This window comes from Phyllostomus hastatus, unplaced genomic scaffold (assembly GCF_019186645.2).
Source record: "Phyllostomus hastatus isolate PE091 unplaced genomic scaffold, TTU_PhHast_1.1 phas_contig_40, whole genome shotgun sequence".
NCBI classification, from domain to species: domain Eukaryota; kingdom Metazoa; phylum Chordata; class Mammalia; order Chiroptera; family Phyllostomidae; genus Phyllostomus; species Phyllostomus hastatus.
This window is the reverse complement of record NW_025333872.1, coordinates 77,280,586-77,302,152: the sequence shown is the minus strand read 5'-3', so window position 1 is coordinate 77,302,152 and position 21,567 is coordinate 77,280,586. Positions and strand designations below refer to the sequence as shown.

General features: G+C 36.1%; 1 protein-coding gene across 2 annotated transcripts in view; it reads left to right on the top strand.

Moving 5' to 3' along the window:
* HBS1L (HBS1 like translational GTPase) overlaps positions 1-21,567 on the top strand; it is an 85,742-nt gene that overhangs the window by 3,066 nt on the left and 61,109 nt on the right. The window contains exons 2-5 of one of the 2 annotated variants that reach the window (XM_045842777.1): positions 797-862; positions 10,021-10,146; positions 16,450-16,644; positions 17,827-21,311. In XM_045842777.1, coding sequence (XP_045698733.1) covers positions 797-862; positions 10,021-10,146; positions 16,450-16,644; positions 17,827-19,298 — 1,859 coding nt within the window. In that variant the 3' untranslated portion in view covers positions 19,299-21,311. Of the gene's footprint in view, positions 1-796; positions 863-10,020; positions 10,147-16,449; positions 16,645-17,826; positions 21,312-21,567 lie in introns of those variants that run through there. The other variant, XM_045842776.1, reaches the window with a different exon arrangement.

Here is a 21,567-nt window from a genome sequence, read left to right as displayed (position 1 = left end):
AGAGATATTTGGTTAAAAACATATTCTAGTCAATAGAAAAAAAGGCCAATTAGCCACAGCAGAATGACCTCAAGGGGGTGTCGAATAAATGGTTTTTATAGAGATTACTTTGTTTTACATGAAGAAAAACTGCTTTCATGGTCTGATTATATACCCTGTACTAGTTATTTGTATGAAAAATAAATGCTTTGGTTATACAGAGCATTTGGCGAAAAAAAAATGTGTGGATTTCATGTTGAATGTTTGTCGACACTGGAGAGACAATTCTAAGTATGCAATCTGTGGGATTATGTATTACTTTTTGATCACATGAGGTGAAAAATTGGAATAACTTAATAAAACCCAATTAGCTTAAAAACTGAAGAACCATGTATGTCTCTATAAAGGTGTAAATATATAGAGTCAATAAATACCTACTATGTAAGTAAAATTTTTAGAATTTTTTTGAAAAGTGTACATTCCAAGTTCCTTTAATTTTTTTTGAAGATTTTATTTATTTAATTTTAAGAGAGAGGTGAAGGTAGGGAGGAAGAGAGGGAGAGAAGCATCAATCATTTGCCTGTAGTACACGCCCCAACCAGGGACCAAACCCGCAACCCAGCCATGTTCCCTGACTGGAAATGGAACTGGCAACTTTTTGCTTTCAGAATGAAGCCCAACCAACTGAGCCACATTGATTAGAGCCCAGTTTCCTTTAATTTTGATGAACAATTTAATTTCTTTTGGAAAAAATTTAGATGTTTTCTTGTTAATAACTAAGAATATAAAATGAATTTATCTCGTGGTTTTATTTTAGATTTTGAAGATGATGATCTCTATGGCCAGTCTGTAGAGGATGATTATTGTATTTCGCCATCAACAGGTGAGAAATAATTTGATTTTCATTACTTGGCTGTTTAAAAATGTTTAGTGAGTATTACTGTCATTCTAGTACTAGAGTGTTCCATAAGACGGTAATATTATACAACATTTAAAAAGGTAATTATATATTTACTTTTAATGGTATATAAAATAATTTCTTTACTTGTTGATAGAATTTAAAGTTTTGATTCCATGATTTAGCTTTAAACAATTTGAAGAAAACTTAGAAAACTGGCTTTCCCAATATTCTTTGCAACATGCAGTTAATCTGAATTGTACTAAAATGGTAATTTTATCTAAAACTAAAACTTCTGAAAGCGGACAGCAGCTAATTATGTATTTTCAGGAATCTCCTGAACATTAGAAACATTGAGGTATTGTGTACAGAATTTCTTTTGCATAGTACTTTAGTCTATCTCTTGTTAAACAGTTGGGCAGATAAACGAGATACATGTAGTTCAGACTTCTCATGGAGCCATAGAGTGATTTAGAGTTCAAAGTCCTTTAGGATTCCACATCAGAGCTGCCTCTTCTGTTGGATCTGCCAAAAGTTTTCTTCATTGCCACTGTATAAAGAAAACACTCATATGTTCTCTGATTCAGACTTGTCTCTCACTAATTTCTCTACCAATACATCTATCTTCAAATTTCAGTTCACTCTATAAACAGTTAAAATGCTCTACTCAATTTTACTATGTTATAAAGGGATACAATGAAATATAGTTAGGTACAGTATAAATATAATTCATAAAACTCATTTTCCTCAATTTTAAAGGTGTAATATGATTAACATTTTCATTTTCAGAGTCTGACTTTTTTTTTTAAGATTTTATTTTATTTTTTTTAGAGAAGAAGGGAGGGAGAAAGAAAGAGAGGTAGAGAAACATTGACACGCGAGAGAAACAGTAATTGGTTGCTTTTCACACACGCTCAATGGGGACCAGGCCTGCAACCCAGGCATGTGCCCTGGCTGGGAATTGAACCAGTGACCTTTTGATTCATAGGCTGGTGTTCGATCCACTGAGCCACACCAGCCAGGGCTGTCTTTTCTTTAATATACTGTGGTCTGCTGAGTTATCCTATAAACCTGTATCACTTTTTAGACCAACTATGTCCCTTTGACTTTATAGAATTCCCGTTTTCTTTATAAAGCCACAGGTTTCTCTAGAAGTTGTCTTAGTACTTCTGCTCTTTCTGTCATTTTTTCTTGTTACTATGAAATACATATAGCTCTTTTTTAAATACTTTTCTCTTATAGCCTAAATAATCAGGGCCTTTTCTCTTTTCCTTTAATATTACACTCTTACAATTATACTATTACAATTATCCTGTTAGACAGGAAATGCATCAGTTATTTTGCCAGAGAGAATTTAATATAAAAAGTTGTTAACTAGGTAGGTATTAGAGAACAAAAAATACAACAAGGACAACCAAAGTATCAAGGAGGTAGTATCTTCAGGAAGCATTTACTGTCCTAGTTCCTAGTAGAACAAATGGATGGGGTTGAAACCAACCTCTTAGAAGCATGTGGAGGGGCTCCTCAGAACTGAGACTTTGACCTACATTGTGAGGGTTCTGCTTTGTTGCTTTACCTTTGAAGTTTGGAAGAAGGGCTGTAGGGCTGGGACTCAGACCTCTGAGGAGGACATGGCTGGTGCCGCTGTCTCTGAGCTGGGATTCAGCCTTGGAAAAGGCAGTTCTAGACAACTGGCTGATTATAGTGTCTGAGGCTTAGGTGGGGGGCGGGGCATTCGTAAGCTGGTTCTGGGAGTTCTGGAAAACGACACACTGGTATTAATTGCTATTACTAGAACAAACTACTTTAAGGTGAAGTGTTGCTAGGGTGACAGTCTGTGGATAAGAAGCGAAAAGGAGAGGAGCATTTGTTTTCCTCCTCTAGCTGTCCAGTCTTCCTTCAGCATCATCCTGAGGGCTGGTCCTGAAAGGGAGCCAACTGTCAAAGAAGAAACATGCTTCGCATACACTTCAACCCTAGTGTCACAAAACACTAAAGAAGGCTGGTTAGAGGCAGAGAGGTGGCTTAATCAGCATTCGTTTAAGCTCATTCAGGGGTTCAAAAGATCACGTTTTGTAGAGCTTGAGGATAACCCTTTTGGGCTCCTAAAATTCGCTGTCATAGTTAACTAGGTGACAGTGATGTCTGACAGTACTGATTCGATCACTCATTGTAAATGCAGTAGAGAGCATGGCATGTTCATGGACTGAGGTGATGTTGTAGCTGTGATAATTAGGAGATTCGAAAAAATCTCTTCTATATAATAGAGTCTGGATTGAAGGTGATACATGTGTGGAGGTATGTAGATTAGTTAGGAGATTTTTACACTGATTTGGAAAAGGTGAAGATGTTTTAGACAGTGTTCCTAAAATGTAGTCCATGTACCATTAGCATCGCTTGATAATTTAAGTAATTTTTGGCCCCACTCCAGAGTCAGAAACTCTGACGGTAGGGTATAGCTACTGTTTTAACATGCTCTCTGGGGTATTCTGAGACTTGCTTTGAGAACCATTTGTTTGGGACAACGTTGATAGCATTGGATTTGGGAATATGAAGTCTGCCCAGAAAAAAATTCAATCATTGTTAATATAACAAGAACAGTTGTGTGACATTCATGTAACCTGGCAGCCAAGGAGAGTGGACTGGAATGTGCATGTGTGAACAATGATGACTTCACTGTACTAGTCAGTGGTAGGTGGTAGAGTGAGCATGTGTACTGTGTGACTGTCAAATTCAAAACGATTGAGCGAGTAGAGCAGTAAATCTGCACCAAAGTTTACGTTAAGTTTGAACATTCCTTTGCGGAATGTTGTTGATTCAGAAGGCTGCAGCTATGGGCAGCTGGTCATTGGCAGCTTCATCATGACAGCTCACCCGCTCATGCTTCGCATTTTGTGCAGAGTTTTTTGGTGAGACATCATGTCACCCAGGTGTCTCAGCCTCCCTAACAGCCCAGATTTGGTGCTGTGTGACTTCTGGCTTTTATCAAAACTAAAAATCACCTTCGAAAGGGAAGAGATTTCAGACTGTCAGTGAAATTCAGGAAAATACAATGGGGCAGCTGATAGTGATTGGGAGAACTGTGTGAGGTCCCAAGATGCCTACTTTAAAGGGGAATAAGGTGTCATTGTTCTTTGTACAGTGTTTCTTGTATCTTGTATCTTCAATAAATGTTTCTCTTTTTCACATTGTATGTCTGGATACTTCTGGACAGCCCTTGTAGGTTCTAAGAGATAATTACAGGCATTAAGGTCTACAGGACTTGGAAGTTGGTTGAGTATGGCTTGCACAAGTGTGAAAGCCTTCATAGTGAGAGGGACTACTGAAAAACATCTTACTATTTCAGGTTAACACATTCATTTATCTAGTGTTATCTGGATAAATCATGCTTAATCTTGAGTAACTAGCTATGGGTACACAAGGTTAGGCATACTGAGAGTGCTTTTCTGAGATTTGCATTTATGGCCTAGTTTTCTTGAGGTCAGAATTTTACCTTCGTCTCTGCCAGCTCTTGATGTGTGTCTTGTGTGTGATTCACATCCAGGATGGACTGACTCTTGGAGAGTTACTTTTGTATACAGCAGGATGTCAACCAATTTTATCAAAGCAAGAGAAATGGTTTTGAATTTCTTCTGTGACAAACTGGTATTTTTAACTTAAGCATGTGGTTTTGGGTCGTTTTAATTTTTCAAAACATGTACAGTCGAGTACTACATAACAACATTTCAGTCAGTGACAGACCACATATATGGAGTTGGCATACCATGAAGCTTAGGTGTGTAGTCGGGTGGCCATAGCCTCTGAATTTGTGTAAGTGCACTCTAGTGTTTGCATATGGACGGAATCTCCTAATGCTGCATTTTTCAGAATGTATCCCTGTTGCAAAGCAGTGCCTGACTGCATAAAATAGCAATATCATATCAGAAATGTTTCCTTTTTAGTGGCATATTTTTCAAGTGATTTTTAATGGAAAATGAATAGTTTTAGAAGGATACTTTCATATAGAAGCAGCTACTGTCATTGAAGAGATGACTGTATTCTTGGCCTAATGAATTTTGATAATTGAGTGATCTTATCAGTTAGTCAAAATTTCTATAATTCATTAGCAAATGTATTTTTTCAACTCCACTAAACACAGTTTTCTTCATGAAAGGGTGATTTCTGAATGTTAAACTTCTTTCCCTTTTGGGACAATTGACTTTGATACTGAGTATTGAACATTACATCAAGGAGTTGGACATAGCAAAAAGAGCCTATAGATAAAACTTTATTTGAACAGTTCTGAATTTTGTTTCAACTAATACAGTTAGAAGTGTTAAAGATAAACTGAGGCATATGAAAAATTTTTTAAGAGTTTGTTTGAGCAGACAACAGTTTGAATCAGGCAACTCCAAACTGCAAGTGGTCAGTAGTGCTCCACTATAAGAGATAGGGTCAAGGTTTTTATAGAGAAGACACAAAGTAAAGCAAGAAGTTAATTTGCTTATCCATGGCTTAAGTGGTTACATTATTTGGGAAAGCCTGGTTGGCTTTTTGTGGTTGGTTGTTTTTAATCCAGAGGCATTTATAGGAAGTAACTCTGGCTTAGTTTTCCACTTGCCAGCAAAGCCTTAGAGCCACCTCCGTCTAATGGCCTACTTCTATGGTTATTTTAACAGTAGTGATCCTTATTCAGTCCATTTAAACTCACAACCAGTTTTGAGCCTTAATTAACATGTAAGAAAAAGCCTGTTGTAAAAAATTTATAAATTAGTGTGGTATAAGGCAGCTAGTTAAAAGTCCCATTCAAATAACATACATACACAGCATGCACAACAGTATGGTGGGTAAAGAAATAGTCCTGCCTCAAGGAGTATGGGAAGGCTTCTGGAGGGAGGTGGGATTGGGACTGGTAAATAGGGCTGTAAGAGTGGCATCCTAGATGGACCAAACAGTGCTTGAGTAGTGGCCCCTGAGTGAGGTGTGTTTGAGAAGACTCCGGTAGTAGGTGCAACTGCAGTAGGGCAGAAGACAGGAGCTGTATTGTGCAAGGCGGTTCCTAACTTTAGGCATGTAGGGTCAGCGTATTAAAGGTTTTTGAGTAAGGGGGTGGTATTTTAGGAAAGTAACTAATGATGTGACACAAAGTGGACTGTCTCCAGGTGAGACAGATGAAGGGGGAACCTTGTAGGCTAGTGCTTTCTAATCTTCCCTGAAGATACCAATCAGCCCGGAGTGATTTTAAGTATACAGAGTCCCTGCACTAATCCAGCACCACTGAATCCAACTGTTTCCAGTGGAAGAGACCCAGAAAACCAAATATTTTATGAGTACCTAACATGATTTTTATTTTCAGGTGTTTAAGAAATAGTTTTAGGCAATTTCAGGAGTCAAATTTCGAATTGTTTGAATTTTTATGTTTGTCAAATTGCCTTAAATTTAAAGGTTACAATGGGTGCCCAGTTTTTTAGGAAGCATTTAATTTTTTAGAAAGGAATAGCATTTTATATTTACTTTTTTTTTTTCACGCTTGCTTTTCTCTTTAGGGTATTTGTTACCTTTTGGGCTCTCATTTCGACTTCATATATTTGGACATTTTTCTCCCCTCTAACTGTCTTCCTCCTACCCCACTGCCCTGGAAATCCACCCATTACTACTTCTAAGACAATGGCCACAGTATAGGTTTCTGAGTTGATTTGTGTGTGGGTTTGGGGTAGAAGAACCCCCTTGGAACAAAATGGCTCCTAGGAGATAGAACAGTAGCCTGGACATTGGCAACTTCCCTTTCTCTATCAATGGTTCCTAAGTGATAATTGTTGAGGGAAGTATCTAATTTCTTGCCTCACTTAATCAGAACTATGAGAGGAAATTGGGGAAAGTACATGTTACTTGTATTTGTTACTTTTAGGCTAAACTGAAGCATTTATTTCATACAGGAAAGTAATTTGTAAGTTACCAATCACAAAATGGCCCAGTTTACATTTGTTAGTACTACCACATTTTATTTAAGATGCTGTAGATCATAAGACATACCATTATTTTATGGTACCACTACTTAAGAAAAATCAGCCATCAGTCTTAATCATTACATAATGCTCAAATGTCATGTGATTAATCACAACATTCCCTCCTTCTGCTACTTTAATGTGAAAAAAGTGGTCATCTTAAACATTATCTCTGAAGTAGGATGTTTCTTTTTGCTGTTTAGCCAGGCTGACTGTATAATAGCAGCATTATATTCTCCCTGCACGAGGGGAAAGTAGAAATATTTATATATACATATATACACACACACACACACACACACACACACACACACACACACACACATATATACACACACACCACATAATATACACATTCTTGAAAATTGATCACCTTGTGGTCTTAAAAATTGTATGCTAAAAAATAACAGAACTTCTGGGAAAACATAAGGTCATGGCAGACCACTCAACCTATGAAGTACTAACAAAAACAGTAATCATCTTAATAAAAATTCTTGTACATTTGAAAAGATACATTAACTCCTTAATAACTCCTCCAGTAAACATAGGACATGAGAGTTAAAAGGTGAAAGCCTGATATAAATATGAGGTCTGTGTGAAAGATAGCCAGCCATTGTTAATATATGGAGAATGATTTCCACAGTATCAGTGTCACCTGGCAGCCAAGAAGAGCAGACTGGAAAGTGCATGCGTGAACACTGATGACTTCACTATACCTAGTCAGTGGGGGCGGTAGATGCTGTTGAGTGAGCATGTGTACTGTGTGGCTGTCACATTCAAAATGACTAGGTGAGTAGAGCAACAAATCTGCATCAAATTTTGCATTAAGCTTGAACATTCCTCTGCAGAAACTATTCTGATCATTCAGAAGGCTGAAGCTTCATCACGACAACACGCTCGCTCAGGCATCACATCTTGCACATTATTTTGGCGGAATCAAATCACCCAGGTGACTCATCCCCTCTACAACCCAGATTTGGCGGTCTGCGACTTCTGGCTTTTACCAAAACTAAAATCACCTTTGAAAGGGGAGAGATCTCAGGCTGTCAGTGGAATTCAGGAAAACACAACAGGGTAGCTGATGGCAATTGGGAGAACTGTGTGAGGTCCCAAGGTGCCTACTTTGAAGGGGATTGAGGTGTCATTGTCCTGTGTACAGTGCTTCTTATATCTTGTATCTCCTTCAATAAATGTTTCTCTTTTCCACATTGTATTTCTGGATACCTTCTGGACAGACCTTGTATGGTGTAAGAAAGTTTTAAACTAATGAGTAATGTTGTAAAGGCAAAATGTTTACAGATCTTAGAGAAACAAACAGTAAGCACACACAAATACAAAACGCATGGACAAACTGACCCAAAGAAATAATGTGGGGCTGTCTGGTATTACAATATAGTTACAATTATAGTCTAGTCTAGTCTAGTCTAGTCTGCATTTGGTGTTATTGGACTTTGTGCCTGCTGCTGTTATGCAGTGATGCAAAACATTGAAGTATGGAGGCGGGAACCTTATAAACCAAAGCAGCTTGAATGTTATACCCTCATTATTCCCCTTTTAGTCATTTGGCATGAGCTCATTTAAGGAAATGTGCACCATAGCAGAATAGATTGAATTCTCTTACCTGCTTTTTAATTCTCTTATTTTGTTCTTGTCTAAGGTGTCTTCCACCTCTTTAGTTTTTCTGATAATCTTACTTCCTTGTTATAAGTACTCCAGTCTTCAACAGTTACTTCGTCTTTTGTGCTCTTGCAGCACTTGTTATCTGTACAATTAGCTGGCTTTTAAAATATGTCATTACTTTTTTTTTGCGTGCCTTCCTGCTAATCTGTGAGACCATTACTGATTTATATTACAAATAGATAGCAATTATGCTATGGTGTTCTGAGTATAGGTTTTACACATAAGTCATAGTATTGTCTATTGTCTACATATTCACTGTCTATAAATTTTGAATGTAGGTAGTTTTCCTTATTTTCATAGATAGCAACTTCCTGAAAACATGCACAGAAGTCAAAGGTGGGCATGCTAAGCAATAAACTTATATGTCACATGTTCTTTTAGAAAGCTAAATAGTATAAAACCCCTAATAACACCTCACCTTTAGGATACTGTATTGATATTCCTATCCTTCTTAACTTATTCTTTAATATTATTCCTTCACAATTGAACTCAGTCTCCAAGAATTGAGTCGAGTGGGCATCGAGTCCAGGCAGAGGAGTTGATGCTTTGGGCATGCTTGGTGATTTTCTTCTTTGCACACTTGTGCTTGCATATGATACTCAGGCATACATTGATACTTTGATATTTTGTCTTTCCTTCCTTTTAATGAAATATATAATACCCAATTACATATTGAATGATAGCACTGTACCAGTATGAGTGATTATACTGGGCCAGTAGTACAGAGTAGCAGAGTGATGTCGGAAAGTCAAAGTTAGATGTAAGACATTAGTATACAGTATCAGTGTATTATTGAAAGTATGAGATGTTCAGAAGTTAAGACCTATGATTTTCATCAACTCTTGGGTTCAGGCAAGTTAGCAATTCTTGGAAATTGGAAGCCTAGTCTGTTTTTAGTATTTTTTAATTACCCCAATAAGCAAGTTTGATATGAGATTTGGAATGTTTGTACTAAAGAAGAGAAAATTTTAAGGAAGATAGAATAGTAGGCAAATGAGATATTAGGAAAGGTAGTTTTGAAAACTGTAGAAAAAGTAGGCTCAGAGGAATGGTTTTGGAGATAGGAGGAAAGAAGAAAGATGATTATAAGAGGCTAATAAGTAGTTAGGACATTTGACTTTGAGCAGGGGTGTACAACCTTTTGGCATCTCTGGGCCAAACTGGAAGAAGAAGAGTTGTTTTGAGCCACACATTAAATATACAAACACTAACAAAAACTGATGAGAAAAAGGTTTTAAGTAAATTTACGATTTTGTGTTGTGCTGCTTTCACAGCCATGCTGGGCCATGGAGTTTGACAACCCTTAGAGTATGATATGTTTTGTCTTTGTTTTGATCCATTATTTTAGAATGTAGATAAATGGCTATAGGTAGTAGATAAGAATACCTAATTTTTACATTTACTTTTATTGAAAAGTTATTGAGAAATGGCTGTACAAAGCATTCCTTAATCATTTTCTTCCATCGTTTTATATTCTAGCTGCTCAGTTTATTTATTCACGACGAGACAAACCTGGTGTTGAGCCTGTAGATGAATGTGATTATGAAGACCTGAAGGAATCCTCCAATTATCTTTTAAACCATCAGCTAAGTGGATTTGATCAAGGTAAAGTAAAAATAGTCTGTATTTCTTGTATAATGATTAATAATGAGTATACCAGAATTTACCAGTTTCATTGTGATTGTTCATGATAGTGATTGTTCATGATAGTGATTGTGGGTAGTAAAGGTACAAATACATCTTGTATTTTTAAAGAAATTTACATTTTATTAAGTACATTATGTGTAGAGTATATGATTAACTGTATATTGAAAAGTTGGCTAGACTTCTGGCAAAGCTGGAGGTGTAGGTAGATACACCGTGCCTCCTTGCACAACCAAAAGAAGGACAACAACCAATTTAAAAACATAAACAACTGAACTGCCAGAAAATTGAACAGTATGGAAGTCTGCCCAACCAAGGAGTTAAAGAAGAAATATTCATCCAGACTGGTAGGAGAGACAGAGACGGGCATTGGGGATGGAAAGGACGTGCAGCAAGGCAGTGGCTGACAGACTGGGTGGTCCCACATTTGTGTGTGGATAAACTGGAAGGAACAACTGGGGAGCAAGACAGACTGTGCAACCCAGGGTTCCAGTACAGGAAAATAAAGCCTTAAAACCTCTGGCTATAAAAACCTGTGGGGGTTGTGCTGGTGGGAGAAACTCCCAGTCTCACAGGAGAGTCCATTGGAGGGACCCACAGCGTCTTAGAACGTATATAAACCAACCTGCCCAGAAATCAGTAACAGAAGGGCCCAGTTCACTTCAAGGTAGCAGGGGCAGTTACTGAAATAGGGGCATGAGCTGAGGAAGCAGGATTGTTTCCTTTTGGACTCCTCCCCTACATACAGTGCCACAACACAGCTACATGGATTACCCTGTCCTGGTGAATACATAAGGCTCCTCCCCTTACAACATAACAGGCCCACTAAGACAAAGAAATATGGACCAAATGAAAGAGCACATCAAAGCTCCATAAAAAATAGAACTAAGTGATGAAGACATACCCAACCTATCAGATACAGAGTTCAAAACACTGGTAATCAGGATGCTCACAGATATGGTTGAGTATGGTTGCAAAATAGAGGAAGAAGTGAAGTCTTTGCAAAGTGAAATAAAGGAAAATTCACAGGGAACCAATAGTGAAGGGGAGGAAACCAGGACTCAAATATATGATTTGGAACAAAAGGAAGAAATAAACATTCAACCAGAAGAGAATGAAGAAACAAGAATTCAAAAAAAAAAAATGAGGAAAGGCTTAGAAACCTCCAGGACAACTTGAAACGTTCCAACATCTGAATCATAGGGATACCAGAAGGAGAAGAGGAAGAGGAAGAAATGGACAACTGATTTGAAAAAATAATGAAGGGTAACTTCCCTAATCTGGCAAAGAAACAGACTCCCAGGAAGTCCAGGAAGCTCAGAGAGTCCCAAAGAAGTTGCACCCAGGAAAGCACACACCTAGGCACATCATAATTACATTACCCAAGATGAAAGATAAGGAGGGAATCTTAAAAACAGCAATAGAAAAGGAGACAGTTACCTTCAAAGGAATTCCCATAAGGCTATCAGCTGGTTTCTTAAAAGAAACCTTACAGGCAAGAAGGAACTGGAAAGAAGTATTCAAAGTCATGGAAGGCAAGGACCCACATCCAAGATTACTCCACCCAACAGCGCTATCATTTAGAATGGAAGGGCAGATAAAGTGCTTCCCAGATAAGGTCAAGGTAAAGGAGTTCATCCTCACCAAGCCCTTATTATAGGAAATGTTAAAGAGACTTATCTAAGAAAAAAATGAAAAATATGAAGAGTAAAATGACAACAAACTCACTACTATCAACAATTGAACCTAAAAAAACAAAAACAGAAACAAAAATGAACTAAGTGAAGAGCGAGAACAGAAACAGATTCACAGAAATGGAGATCCCATGGAGGGGTTATCAGTGGGGAGGAGGAGGGAGGAGAATGAGGGAAAAGGTACAGGGAATAAGAAGCATAAATGGTAGGTACAAAATAGACAGGAGACGTTAAGAGTAGTATGGGAAGTGGAGAAGCCAGAGAACTTATATGTACGACCAATGGACATGAACTAAGGGCAGGGGATGCTGGTGGGAGGAGGGTGTTACAGGGTAGAGGGGCATAAAGGGGAGACAAATAAGATGGGTCAACTGTAATAGCATAAATCAGTAAAATATGCTTAAAAAAAGAAAATTGATTGTATGGCTATTTAGTAACTGGAACTTTTTTATTGAAATCCTCATCTGATCTTAGGAGACAGACTTTTGTTGTCTTTTAATAATATTTATTGTTTTGTATGCTCTATGTAGAGCTTATGGTTAGATTAGAGAAGTTCATTTCCTTATAAAAACATTAGGTTCCAGAAGGCTGTTTTTCATTTTTTTCTCTTTTAAAATATTTTAGGTCCAAAGTAACACTATACAAGTACCCTGATGGGTCATATCCATGTAAATTAAGTTTCAAGATAGAACTTGGGAATGGTAACGATACTCGTTCTGAGTTTGATCCTTTCAGTTCTCTTAAACATTTTAATAGAGATATTTGTGTTTTGGCTTTGGTGTTTTATACGTAAATTTCAAACATGCCATAGTTTCAAACATGCCATAGTTTCAAACATATTACTCAAGCGTTAGATAGGTAAACAGTGGAACAGAGCTAAAATGGCCAGGCATCATAGTGAAACCATCTCTTGGTAGTGAACAGGATTGAGCTGATTTACTTTCTCTAGAGTATGACTTTGTTCTAAAATGTTGGTAAATTGAAAGTTGCTAACAATTATTTGGAAAATAAAAAGGAAATTTAAGAATCTGAGAGCTGATCATTTAATTTATCAGTGAAATATATATTATTTGCTAACCAAACCAAGAATAATGCAGAGAAAGCACAAATAAACGAAATCAGAAAGGGAAACATTTTGATGGCAATGTCACTCACTGAGTGATAGAATTAAAAAAATTTCTTTATCAACTGCAAATACATTTAATAATTTGGATAAAAGTTTGTAGAGAAGCTGCTATATATACTCTTAATAGTATTTGATTGTGCATTTGAAGAAAATGTTATAGTTGTCATTTTGGAGTGATAGGGTGGGAATAGAGTAGAAGTCTTATACTTCTGCTATGCCTCAGAATGATTGAGAAGGTATGAAACAAAGTTATGTTTGAGAATGAAAGTTAATCATTCCCATCTGACATAATTAATTGCATGATAATAATAATGATGGTAGCTAACTTTTACTAAATGCTTTCCTGGTACTCTTCTAAATGTTCAGGTATTAATATGTTTAATCTTCACAGCAACCTTATGAGGTAGCCCAGTTAATTGTCCTCATATTAGAGGTGAGGAAAATGAGACACATTGTACCAGCTAGTCAGTGGCATTAGGGTATGAATCAAGATAGTCTGAGTTCATATTTCTACTCCTTATGTATGTATAGAAAATAGTTGCTACAGTTAATTAGAAGGGGGCCTGATGCTAGCTATACTAAATATTCTGTTCCAGTTTCAATAATTCATGTATTTATGAAATAGATATGGCATAATTTTTCAAGTATGTATTATTAGTCTAAAATTAATGTTGGACTCAAGCAAGGGAAAATTACTCAAATGTTTGAGAAATTTATTTTTAATACAGTTTTGCCCCACTAAATAACAGGTTATGTTCTGAGGAACATGTTAGGTGATTTCATTGGTGTGCGAGCATCATAGAATGCACTTAGACAAACCTAGACAGTACAGCCTGCTGTACACCCAGTCTGTATGTATGCCTATTGCTCTTAGCCTGCAAGCCTTTTAGCACGTTACTGTGTAAAACATGAGATAAAAAAAAAGTGAAGACTCAGTAAATGAGATACAAGGCTGCTGCCTGTGTAACATGGCATACTGTTTTATAGCAAACATTTTTTATAAGTAGAAAGAGTACACCCTGCAGCAGCAATTTTCAACCTTTTTCATCTCATGGCACACATAAACTAATTACTAAAATTCTGCAGCACAACAAAAATATGGATTTTGCTGATCCGACAAAAAGAAGTATAATTTTGATCCTTTCACACCATACAGTTAATGTTGTGTCAGTCATTGTCCTTTCTTTTATTTGATAATCTAGGTGAAAAGAGCGCAGTGCCCCTGATGAAATCGCCAGGTATTGCATGGTTGGCACAGTGGTTGAAAATTGCTACTCTAAAGTAATGATAAAACATATATTAAGTACATAAGCCAGTAACAGTCATTTGTTATCATTACCAAGTATCGTGCACTGCACTTTGTTATTTGTGATGTTCCGTTATACGACTGGTAGCTCAGTAGGTTTTTTTACACCAGCAATACCATAAACGAGTGTGCATTGCTCACAGGGGTCCAACCTTTTGGCGTCTCTGGGCCACACTGGAAGAAGAGTTGTCTTGGGCCACACATTAAATACATTGTGACACATAATCAAAAAAAGTCTCATAATGTTTTAAGTAAATTTACAATTTTGTGTTGTGCCACATTCATAGCCATCCTGGGCTGCATGTAGCCCGCGGGGCCATGGATTGGACATCCTGGCATTGGACATTAAGATGGTGATGGCACTAAATGATAGAAATTTTTCTGCTCCATTATACTCTCATGGGACCACTGTGGTGTAATGGTTCGTTATTGACCAAAATGTCATCATGTGGCGCATGCCTAATTAAAAAGAAAGCAGTGGAAAAAGTGTCAAGTACTCTTTTTATTTTTATCAAAGGTCAGGTATTGGCAGTAGATTCCTGTTCAACATGTAAGCATATAAAATGCAACATAAGTTGCATTTTGTGGAATGGTTTTATGGGGTAGGGAGTCTGCACACCTCAGTTCTGTTTAAAACTTCTCAGTAGTGTTTGATTGAATTTCTAAAGAAAGTGGTTTTTGTCATTGTAGGGTGTAATTCCATGATATTCAATCATATCTGTGAATTAGAATTTGCCTGATATATCTAGGTTATAGAGTTATTTTGAGGACTACAAAATATATAAACTATTTTGAAAACTGTCAAATGCTATACAAATAAAATTAATATATTCATCCATTTTTATTCAGTAGTGACTTCTACCAAGTCCTGTTTTAGGATCCAGGGATATAAGTCTCATAGAATTTACATCATTAATGAATATTATTAGCAGTTACTTTTTAAAAGTAATTAATGTGGTCATCAGAAAATAAAAATTTTTAAAAGATTAGAGTTTCAGATTTAAAATATTAATTTTTTAAATGAATGTCCATTTTCTTAATCTATTGGACTTCCTTATTTTTATGACATTTTAATATTATGCTATCTTGCCCATTTTAAGAGTTATTCAGTGTAATTTTAGTTGGCTGGGGAAAACTGAAGCTAGCCTAGAGGAAAATTTAAAGTAATAATAATTTAATAAATTTTAAGAAATGTAATTAGTGATTGACTGGGTTCCATAACATCTAGAAATACTTTCACATCTACCCTTCCCTTTGTACACATGTACAAAGTCAGTGCAAACATCATCATCATTGAAAATCGATACTAATATATGAGGGGGAGACCCCCCAAAACTGGAATTATCTTGTGGAGGGTGGGACCCTTGTAGTATAGGCTTTCCCCTCTAGGTGAGTGTTCTAGGAACCCACCTGTACCAGCTGGTGCATTTGCAGGAGGCTGCATTCGGCTTCAGTGATTTTTTTTGAAGACTCAGCACATTTGCCCATTTCATGATGGGTGATTTACAAGCACATCTGCCTGTACTGCTCCGAGTGTTCAGCAGCAGTCTTTTGACCATGGCATGACCCTCACGCGCCACCTCGCCTATTCACCTGATCTTGCCCTGAGTGACTTTTTTTATTTCCCTGGATGAAAAAAGCCCTTAAAGAGAAAGGTTTTGCTGATGTGGAAGACGTGAGACAAAAAAATGGCAGAAGCACTAAAAGGCATCAAAATTGGGAAGTTCAAAAACTGTTTTGAGCAGTGGAAAAAAGGTCTCAATAGGTGTATTGCATTTAATGGAGAGCACTTTGAAGATGACTGAAGTTTAAACATGTTAGAATAAATACACAATTTTTTATAAATAAATTCTGGGTTTTTTTGGGGGGGTTCCCCCATGTATACAGTTTACATTTTTTTCAAGCATTAGTCAGTGTTATTTAGGAGACATTTATTATAGCTATTTCTTGATTAATGAAATTATTCCTTTGGTAAAGGAAGATAGGTATGTTGTGGATAAAAATATAAATAAGTTGTGGAGGAAAAAGGAGAGTTGAACATCCTATTATAGTTTCAAATTCTTCTTTCAGTTTTGAAGATTCAGATGTTTTTCATGACACCATTTGGTCTAGCTTTTCATTCTTGTTGTCTGTTCTAGCTCGTCTTTATTCATGCCTTGATCACATGAGAGAGGTATTTGGAGATGCTGTGCCAGATGACATACTGATTGAAGCAGTTCTGAAGAATGAGTTTAATGTGGAGAAGGCTTTGTCAATGGTTCTGGAACAAGATAAAATGCAGAAGTTGAAAGTCAACAGTGAGGGAGCAATACCTACAGGAAAGATAGCAAAAGGTATGCTTTTACTTGTTCTTTTAGTTGTTTTACAGTAATGCTTTAAAAGAGACTTTTAAAGCTTGAGCTGTTAAGGAAATGGGCAGAAAATTTTGCATGTTACAATAACTCTAGATTATCATCAACTGATTTTCTGGTTTGCAGTTTTAAGCTGAGTGCCATGTCCTCTCTGTCAAAGCCTGTCGCCCCCCCCCGACCCCCCCCCCCCCGCATGTTTTCATAAGTAACAGGATATAGGGGAAATAAAATCCTATTAAAAACAAGACAAGACACTTTTGCTTTTTGTTACTAGCTTAGAGAGCTTCTAAATTACTGTTGTTTTTTAACTCTAAGGGGTAAGGTGATGGAAATTAATAGTCCAACAATGTCAAGAAATCCCTTTATGTGTATAGTACTTATACATGTGATTTAGTTTTATTTACATATTGTAAGTATCATAATTATACTACTCTTGCATTTTATAGCCAAATGTTGAATTTTCAGTGTGTAGAATTTGGGGTTAAATTTGGGATTTAGTCGACATCGATATGAGATCTGTTAGTAGGAACCTGAGGACTTGTTAACTGGGTTGATATTTCCTGTAAGCTGAAGACTAGATTTTTGCCAAAAGTTACATGTAGTCTGCTACCATGAAGTAAGGGTGGTTTTTATTTTCTATTATAATTTAAAAAAATTTGAGGGGGATGTATCTTTAACTGACCAATGTGAGAATGGGTTTGTAATATGTCATCAGTAGTTTATCCCAGATCATTGTAGAAATTATAGGGTGGTGTTTGTTTGTTTTTAATACATTAAGAATACAGAAATTAAACTTAGTTTAGTTTTTAGACATTTTGATTTTGAGACAATCCTGACTATAATTGAAGTCTATTAAAACCTTACATTAAAAATTTTGTGGAAATTAGAACACTGATTAACTTGGTACTTATATTTGTATATATCAGTGAACAAAGTAGGAAGGTCACTTTAGATGGTTAAAGGAAGGTAATATTCTGTTATTAACTGATTTTTAGACTATTCACTTTTTATGAAATAATGACTAAGTGTCACTTTATTCATGTCATAATCAAAGAAACGTTTAGTAATTAAATGCCTCATTTCATGTTTCCTTTTGGTTGCTGTGACTGTCTTCTGCATGTGTGAACCTATTCATCTGAAAATTAATGGCTCTTGTAAGGTAAGGAGTCTTATTATCTTACTCTGAAGTTTCAGCTGATGATGTTCAAAGCTCTTGTCCTCAGTCTGCAAACCATTTGGATTGCAGTAGCAAAGCATTTGATTTTTCTGGTCCAGTAGCAAAATGTGGATTGTATCGTAATTCCTTAATTGTACCAAGTCACTTTTTACTTCATAAAAAAAAGAAACTTGACAGGCTCAAAAGTAAAAAGAAACTAGAATCATGTAAGTTAACAAAAGAGCTGTCACTAGCTGAACTAATTGATGATATGCCAAGAGATTCTTATAAAAATCAGTCATCAGTCAGATTATCATCCACAGATAATCTGGAAAGTCTAATTTCAAAGAGTCTAGATGCTGATTTGTTAAGTCCTCGTGCATCTGAATGTGTTTCCAAAGATGACTCTCTGTTCAAAGGAATACCAGATTTAAAATCCTTAATGATAAAGAACATAACACCAAATTACTCTTTATTTACTCAAAATGATTCACTACCCGATTTGCAAAATATTTCAGTACAAAGCAGTTCAGAAAGTTTAAATAATCCTTTGCTCTTAACTAGCTCACTGGAAAATATGGCTCTTGATAATTTAAATGATCATAAAATGACTGAAATTGGAAATGTTTCTTCAATTGAACAAAGTGCAAAGAATTGCATTTTTAAAAATGACAATTTTCAGTTTTCTCAATGTGGAAGTCCATCTCTAGCTGAACTGTGTCAGGACCACAAAGAAAACAATTCAAGTCAATGCTGTTCTTTATCTGATCTTTGTAACCAGCCATCGGCCAGTTTCTCCGATCTAAGTTTGGGATCCTTTCCCCTATCACAACTAGCAAATCGGTGCCAATCTTCAGTCGGAGTATCAGAATTAACAGGATCTCTGTCATCTTTGGCGTTTCGCAAAACTTCTCCTACAAGAGACTTTGAGAATTTGTCACTTTCTGATTTGATTGCAGAAACGATTGATATAGATAATTCTCAGATTAAGAAAGATTCCTTTAAGCTCGGTTTATCTGAAATGAGGTCACCTGAAATAGATTCAAATATTGATCTTAGCATTCTTATAAAAACCCCAGATTTTGTTCTAAAACCTGTAGTAGACCAATCAATTGCTCCAACTCCAGGAACTCAAGTTCTGAGTTTGAAGCTAGGGAAAAATTCTATGTCTGTTAAAGATAATAAGAAAAACAATAAGGGCTCTCAGGCTAGGAAACCACCTTTTTCTTTGTCTTGGACCAAGGCCCTTGCCGCTAGACCTTCAGCTTTTGCTTCAACACTATGTCTTCGTTACCCATTGAAAGGCTGCAAGCGACGCACCCTTGACCTTTATAAGACTTTTCTTTATAGTAGACAAGTCAAAGACATAAAAGACAAAGAAATAAGTCCTCTTATAGCAATAACACCATTTGACTTCAAATCAGCATCTCCTGATGACATCGTAAAAGCTAATCAAAAGAAAGTTTTTACTAGAGAATAGTAACAAAAGGAAAACTTGGTAACTGTTTAAGAGCTTTTCATTTTAAAGTGATTTAAAGTCTTTATGGGATGACTTTATATCATGGATTTAAGTTGTGATTTTTATATTAAAATAGTCTTAAATCAGTTGATAACTTTAGTCGATACATATTTTTGCACTGAAATTTCATTTTTACTCTATCTTTTTTAGTGATAACTGGCTTTATTTAAGTTGATAGCCTGTAATGGGTGTATGTTTACAAATTGCATATGAAAACTTGATATTGTGAAATCAAACCTCAGAGACAGTATTTTTGTTTCGAGTATTGACATTTTTTACAATGAGACATTATTTTTTGTGCTTTGTTCTTAAACGAAATGCTACTACGTAGGATTATTATAGTTTAGTGATGAAGATTTTTTAAAATCACTAAACATAAGCATAGCTGAGACATAATTACATTTTAAAATATCAATATGATCCCTAGTTTCATTAATTTTCTGTAGGTGACTCCTAAAATTTTCTATTGGAAAAATCTTTAAATTCCTGACTTTGAAGAATACTGTGGAGGTTGTTGAAATACATTTTTGATGAAAATAAAATGAAAATCCTTTAAGGGACCATGTAAATATTGAGGTTGGATTAATACAGAAATTATTTTTATACATTTTCAAAAACATTTTTCCTAAATGCACACTTTAAAATAAATTTTTAGAAAGTGTTTTCAAGTCTGGTTGCATGTTCTTTGAATAGATAATTTTATCATACCTCTTTTTTACTGTAAGTAACGAAATGTGGACCTTTCCTCTTTGCTCCTGACAGCTGTGCGCTACAATCTAAGTTTCAGCAGTGGCAGACCGAGTAAGCGTTCTTCTGGTCTGTAGAACCAGTATGTTTCTTCATACTAGCAGTCAGAATTGTTGGGGGAGTTTTTCAGATACTGTGGCTTCCCCTGAGACGTGGTCACCCAGTGTTTGAGGGTGACATTTGGGAATGTGTGTTTTCACAGTAGTCCCAATGGGATTTGGATGTGTTACTTCTACTGGAGAACTATTGCCTTAGAGAAAGAAATCAGTAGAATGGAAGGAATTGCTAATTCTTAGAATAATATTTGACCAACTTGAATTTATAATTTACATTTTCTAGTAATCAGAAATACCAAAAAGTTACTAAATAGAAATTATGGTCTTTATGTAAGAGGAAGTTGATATTATAGTGTTTCTTAGAGGAAAAAAATAGTATTTAAAATATTAATTTTTAATGAAAAGAGAAATAGCAGGTCTTTTACCAGTAAAAAAAATATATTTCTCTGGCAGCTACTTCACTATACTTTTGATAAACTTTTTTTGTATTTGTATTTTCTATTTATTTGCAGAATGACATTCCAGTCTTTTATATTATATGCATTGTTTTGAGGGGAAAGCCTAAGCCAGCATTATGTCTTTATTGTTCTTGACCACTTTTCTTGTGATGTCTTCAGGTTTTATTTTTAATTGAATATTTCAGTGCCAATCATACTTGTGCTTAGGTCACATAAATCACATATTTTATGTTTCATTTTAAAGTTTGAATTACTTCAGCTGTTGATTTTGTTTTTCTAGATGAAACATCTTAGTTATTTTGAACTTTTAGTATATGACTCATACCTAGATTTATATATAGGCAGTCTCCAGCTTAGAAGTGAATTGTGTTCTAAGAGTTTGTTTGTAACTGACAATAATTCCTGATAGAGTAAGTGCTACATATGTGGTCCACTTTGCATGTGAATCCACAAATGCTTCCCTAACCCATACTGAAGTTGAACTGTATCATATCTGCCTTTCAACAAACCAATTTTCAAGTGGAAACACAATACTTTTTAAGTCACATAGTAGATCTTGCAGCATGAGCTAAATCTCCCTTTGTTGGCTGGTTAGGATTATAACTACCATTTATGAAATTATTTTAGGGGGAAAAGTCTTATATTACAGGATGATAGGGAAGGCAACAACTTTTAAATGTCTCCCTATTTTTGTTTCTGTCATGGCTACTGGTCTGTCAGGCATGTACATGGTATGCACTTGCCCTGCTGACGAAGGAAGTGTCACAGTCTTGTGATTCAGAGGGCGGAATTAAGAGGAACCCCTGCCCCTTCCACCCCTGGCCTTGAGTCCTTGGAAGAGAGACAAGTGGCTGCTTATTCCTGGATATTCTCGTAGTGAAACGCTTGCTCTCAGTGCACATTCTGTACCAGCTGCTGCTCCCACCACTGTCTTTGGGAGCTCAGATATGCTAAGTGTTTTTGGTTTAT